The 5,914-nt window shown below is 41.9% G+C and overlaps 1 protein-coding gene across 2 annotated transcripts in view; it reads right to left on the bottom strand.

The window, feature by feature from the left end:
• LOC107755848 (phosphatidylinositol 4-kinase, catalytic, beta) overlaps positions 1-5,914 on the bottom strand; it is a 43,098-nt gene that overhangs the window by 20,425 nt on the left and 16,759 nt on the right. For both annotated transcript variants that reach the window (XM_016572797.1, XM_016572788.1), the window contains exon 2: positions 3,257-4,296. In XM_016572797.1, the coding sequence (XP_016428283.1) occupies positions 3,257-4,276 (1,020 nt within the window). In that variant the 5' untranslated portion in view covers positions 4,277-4,296. The remainder of the gene's footprint in view (positions 1-3,256; positions 4,297-5,914) is intronic.

The raw sequence follows: 5,914 nt of genomic DNA on the forward strand, positions 1-5,914 counted from the left end.
GCATCCATTGAGATGAACTGAAAAATATCACAGATGGCTTGACGGAGAGTGAAACTCTGAAGCGCTCAGTCAGAGAGTGTTCAGCGAGTGAAAATATATCTTTGCTAAACTTAGCCTCCAACTCACACACTGGCGAGTAAAATCTGAGAATTTATTAGCCATTGGCTAATATTAGACATAATTTAGTCGCCCAGAGTGAAGATTTAGTCGCATATGTGAGTGATTTACTCGCAATGTAGAGGGTTGTGAGCACCAACTCAGCATATTAGAATGATTTCTGAAGGAAAATCGTTCACTGAAGACTGGAGTAATAGCCTAATTGTCTTCTGAAAATTAGATTTTGCCATCAGAGGAATAAATTAGGCCTACATTGTAAAATATTACAATGAAACGGTAACAGTAAATTGTAATAATACTTTTTGTTCAAACAATTGCAGCCTTGGTGAGCATAAAAGACTTATTTTCAAAAACATTTTGAAAAAACATTTAAAAAATCTTACCATTCAAAAGCTCACTTCTAAATGGTGTATAGGTATATTGGTCGATATTTGTTCCTTTGGTCCCATTAAAGTGATTGTTTAGTCAATTAACAGTTCCAAAATAACTGAATAAATAATTGGTAAATTTCTGCAAATAAGTTGTGTATGTCTCATCTGCTATCATTAAAAGTTTAATGTCGGCCACCTGGAAACTCCCGTGATAAAAAGAGTAATCTGATTCATGTGGTACAAACAGGATCTGATCTGTCTGTCACACTGACCTCGGATCTAATCCTGGAGCTGTGAATCGCAAGGTGCCACTTATTAGAAGCATGAGAGGTGATTTGTTAGTGGCATGACAATTAGCCCAGAGGACTATCATCATGACTGTGCAAATGAACACAAACAGAGAGGGGCTGTCTTAACAGAAGAGCTGCAGAGATGTCATCATTCTTCTGGGAATCAGTCAGCAGTGGTAGTTAATTATTTTCTGAGAGCAAAAACAAAAATCTATTCATCCCCCTGTTGGCTTCTGCCTTCACTGTGATTAGAGCTGAAAAATGTACTTTCATATGTGCCATGTGGCAGACCAACTCAAACACACTAAGACGACACATCTCTGTTCCAAAAACCTAGTGAGCTACCCATCTAGACAGCATTTTAAAGTCTTGATGAAACAGAAGCAACGACAGATGTTTTCTTCCATATTGTGACTTACATATGAGTGAAACAGATTGTGGAAAAAGAAAAAAAATGTAGGGTGGAGACTTGGTTCTATCCGTTGGTTTTTGATTGGATGAAGACAGATCTTAATGTGAGCTAGGAGTCGATTGGGGGGTTTGGCATGACATGCAGTGGCACCGTCTCAATCTCTGTCCGGCACGGGGAAAATAATTATAATGCTGAAGGTGAGGTACAATTCATATTTCTATACTGAAATAACTTACAAAGTAATTTGAAAACTTTCTGAGAGACGTAATTTCACAAACAGCGTGAGTCTCTCTCTTTCCCACTCAAAATGCACAAATGGCTTCAAATCGTCACATCGCATCTTCACTATAAGCGAGCTGCACGATGCACAATTGACACAGGAATTGTCACTTGCACAATTGAGTCAGTGTCGCATTGTCACTAAAGTTTATAATTTGCATTTATTTTTGTCTTGCCACTGTTTAAACCATTTAGCACTCCTACACTCATCAGAGATGCATGCACACTCACATACAGCTCACGAAATCAGGCTTATGCTGTTTGTAAGCTATTGTGCAGCAATTGCCCCATTGAAAAAACAAAAATGCACTGCATAATCAAACATTTAGGTGAGAATTATTATTTTTGAAAAATGTCTAAAAAATCCCCACACAAGTCACCTAAGAGGGGAATTCCCCCCATTTTCAAAAATGAAATTCAGGCCCTGAATGAATGTCTGTTAAAATCCTGATTGGAGCATCACTATAAATAAATCTACATGATAAAAAGAAAGCTTCAAAAAGATCTGCATCGGTGATCGGCTCCAAAAATCCTGATCGGAGCACCCTTTCTTTTTCCGTAAAAGAGCACTATTCTATGTAGTTGTTACATATGAAAATTATGGAAAATCAGTCACTTTTTAGGTTCCATTTCAGTTAGGATGCTGCCTAGGAAGGAAGTTCACATTGCTCATTGCACATCCCATCTGCCATTAAAGTAACTACATGAATATTTCTTTTACAGAGCTTGTCTGAGTGTCAGCGCCACATCAAGTGGAACATCGACACGCCTTTTCCAGCACAGCCATAGAAACCACACAAATCTGAGTTGTTTGCCTTCCTCATTTGCATGAAACAGCTGAGAAACAACATCTGTGGGAGGTGGAAGCGACGACCAGAAACGGATCATCTAAAAGCAGCTTTCATGTAACTAACTAAGCAAGCATGTGAGTTAGAGCCCGACCGATATATCGTTTAGCCGATTTTATCGGCCGATATGAGCCTGTCGCCGATATGAAATTTTTTTTACAGAACATGTAACGCAGATTAAATGCTTCTGAATGGTGTAATTACTTAGTTTGTCCAGCAGAACGCGCTCCACTGTTTGCTACTGGCTACCCAGGTCAGTGTAGTGTAGAGATGTGCGGGTGAGCTCACTTCACCCGAGTCCGCTGCTTCAAATTATCCGCCCGCCACCCACCCGCACGTAAACAACAATGTCCCCGTCTTTTAGTGTCACAATGAGCTTATCATATTCGTTTGCTACATTAGTAGGGCCCTATGATTTCCGCGATGCAGAAAACATGGACGGAATCGCGGAATCCAGTCATAAACCCGGAATTTACTGTATAACGCAGAATTTCATGGAATTTACAGAAAATACACAACACAGAGTTTGTGAAAAATTTATAATATTGTGAATAAATATTAATCATATTTAATTATTATTATTTATTCATTTTAGATGTTTACATTTGGAAAAGCTGTGCTTCCTGCATAAACCTGCCCCTGTTGGTTTGGCAGTAGCTTGCTTGCCCTACACAGTTACCTTGTTTAATTTCTTAATTCAAGTTATATATATTTTGTTCTATTTATTTTTTTTAAGTTATTTATAATAAGTGAATCAAAAGTTTGGACACACGAATGGGAAGTGTGTCCAAACTTTTGACTATACTGTACTATAATATAGCCTACACAAAGAATATCGCCGATATATCGGTATCAGTCTTTTTTAATCCCCAATATCGGTATCGGCCCCCCAAAAAACCCATATCGGTCGGGCTCTAATGTGAGTAACAAGTGTCTCACCTCATCCTGGTTGGTCTCTACTTTGGGGTTGCTGGCAGTTCTCTTCAGGTTGCTGCTGAGGCTGATGCTGATGGTGGCATCGGATTTGGAGCGTTGGTGAGTGCGTTTGGAGGGTGAGAGGCTGTGTTCGCTCATGCCCTGACTGTGATGGAGGGGTGGGGGGCAGGAAGGGGGAGGCTGCAGCACCTCCCTGCGGATGCGCTGGCTGGAGGGCTTGAGCTCGTCTGACAGGATGAGTTTACGCAGTTTGGTGCCACGGGAGTGGCGCTGCGTGGAGATGTGCATGTCAGAAGAGTAGGCCCCCAGCAGCCAGGCGCACTGCAGGGAAAAATTTATGCTTTGCCGGCAGCGGTGCACCACATAGGGCTTGATGGCATCACCCACATCCTCATCCATGTGGATGTACATATTGAGCAACTGGGGCAAGTAGAAGTCCACTTCTTCGTTCCGGAAGCTAAAGAGTCGATTGCCAATGTAGGCTTGCACGCCGGGCTCCTTGGAATTATAAAGATAGGAGATGGCCATGGAGATGTCAAACAGCTTGGACTCAAAGAGCCGCAGGAGCCAGGACTGCTTGGATGAGTTGTTCTTTTGACGGCGCCGCACATTCTTCACAGGCTCTGCTTCCTCCTCACTGATCTTGGGAGGTTTTCCTCCATCGGTGGACTCGGGGTGTGCTGTACCATTCACCAAAACTGGCTCTGAGCTGGCTGAAGATACCTCTCCATCAGTCTTCAGGAACTTCACCTTTTGAAGCACCTCCTGGCAGGCTTTCTTAGCCACCTCGGTATCGATGACCAGGCTGAGTTCGCCCACTCCCTCGGATATGACATCTAGAGGGGGGCTGGAGGTGGGCAGGCCTTCACTGGTGCTCGGGCTGGAGCTGGTGAGGGGACGAGGGCCAGAGGAAGGAGACGAGGGCAGGGACAATGAGGAGGTGGTGGAGGTGGAGGAAGCAGATGGGCTCTTCTGTAGCTCCTCAAGCCGGGCGGGGGAGAGCTCCAGCTCTGTGTCACCCATGGCCACACACTCTCAGGCCACTGCAAAACACAGAGACAACAAAACACAGCATTAGTAAAGATAACAGGATGGCAATCACAATGCATATAAAATGCTGTAATGTGAAATATATGAGTGAAATAGACAATTTAGAAGGAAAAATGTGGGGTGGGACTTTTCAGTGGTAGAGCAATTACCTACACTACCATTCAAAAGTTTGGGGTCAATAATTTATTTTTATTTTTTTAAAGAAATGAATACTTTTATTCAGCAAGGTTGCATTTAGAGCTAGACAATAATTTAATATCAATATGTATCGCGATAAAAATTTTTCAATAACGGTGATATGATTTTTAAACACATTTCCGATATTTCGATATACAGTACATTACCAGTGTTTCCCATACATTGATTTATTTGTGGCGTTGAATAAACATGAGCACTACACATTTCAAAAACAAAAAATGTCGCGGGTGTTTTATATGAATGAATCTCTGAAGGGAAAGGACTGTCTTCAGAAAAGTTTCGATGGCATTTTCATTTTATCTGATAAAGAAGCGTTCATGAGCGGAGGTGCTTTGATTACAGCCGTTACTGGAGAAACTGCTAGTTCTACCGCTCTCAAAGCACCTCCTGCTGGCACAGAATCAGTCTGCATTTTCAATAAGCCCGTCTCCAGCAACATGTTTTTGTTGTTGGACACAAGACTGGGTTCACGAGAACGAGACGAGACGAGATTTTTAGAAAAATCCTCAATGATGAAATATATAGGGAAATATATAGGGTTGTGAGATGGATGCTGGACATTCGGCAGTACACACCACCCGATATTTCACCGGTTTTCGATTATTCTGATTTTTATCATTCAAAACGTTTATATGTTCTGTTTACTCAGTTACAGCTATAATAGCGATGCATTTGTCCATATAACGCATTTCCTGGAGGGTCATGAGTTCCACTACTTCTATGACTGGATATGTAGATTTTCTGTGTGAGGGCACCCTCTGGCGTCCAGTATGAATGAAACAGACATAATTTGTTTATAGTGCTAATGGCCAATCCATCATTTTTGGGGGAATTTTTATTTATTTATTTTTTAATAAGTATCGGTACAGGCACCGTTTAGGCACCGGAACCGTTTTAAAAGTATCGATTTGGCACCGGTATCGAAAAACCAAACGATACCCAACCTTAAATATGATGAATGGATGGTTCATATTTAACTAACGATTCAGTGACGTTAGAGCTGATCTGCGCCTCACTGCACACGTCTGCGGCGCATTACGGCTCCAGGGGAACCGGAGCTGATCGCGGCCGCTCTAGTTAGTGCTTGTGTTTATACCGGCCAGCTGCAGCACGTTTCTAAATAGCTAAAAATAGTCTTTTGTGAGTTGTCACAGCGTGGAGGACGGAACAAAACCTCGTAGGAGCCGTAAGGGATAACGGTAACGTAACACACTGATCTTGGGCTGCTTTTAAATGAACATTTATTTATAAAACAAAATATCTTCTTTGGCCATATTAGCCTACTCAATAGCATTAACACAGGCTTTACTCCTTTCAAACTTTATCTGGAATGTCACCGTTTCTGTCACTGCAACTTCCCGATCAGGCGAACGAACACACACACACACGAAATCGTCTGCCTCATGAAAAAAA

The sequence above is a fragment of the Sinocyclocheilus rhinocerous genome, unplaced genomic scaffold (assembly GCF_001515625.1).
Source record: "Sinocyclocheilus rhinocerous isolate Xijiao unplaced genomic scaffold, SAMN03320098_v1.1 scaffold11, whole genome shotgun sequence".
NCBI lineage: Eukaryota > Metazoa > Chordata > Actinopteri > Cypriniformes > Cyprinidae > Sinocyclocheilus > Sinocyclocheilus rhinocerous.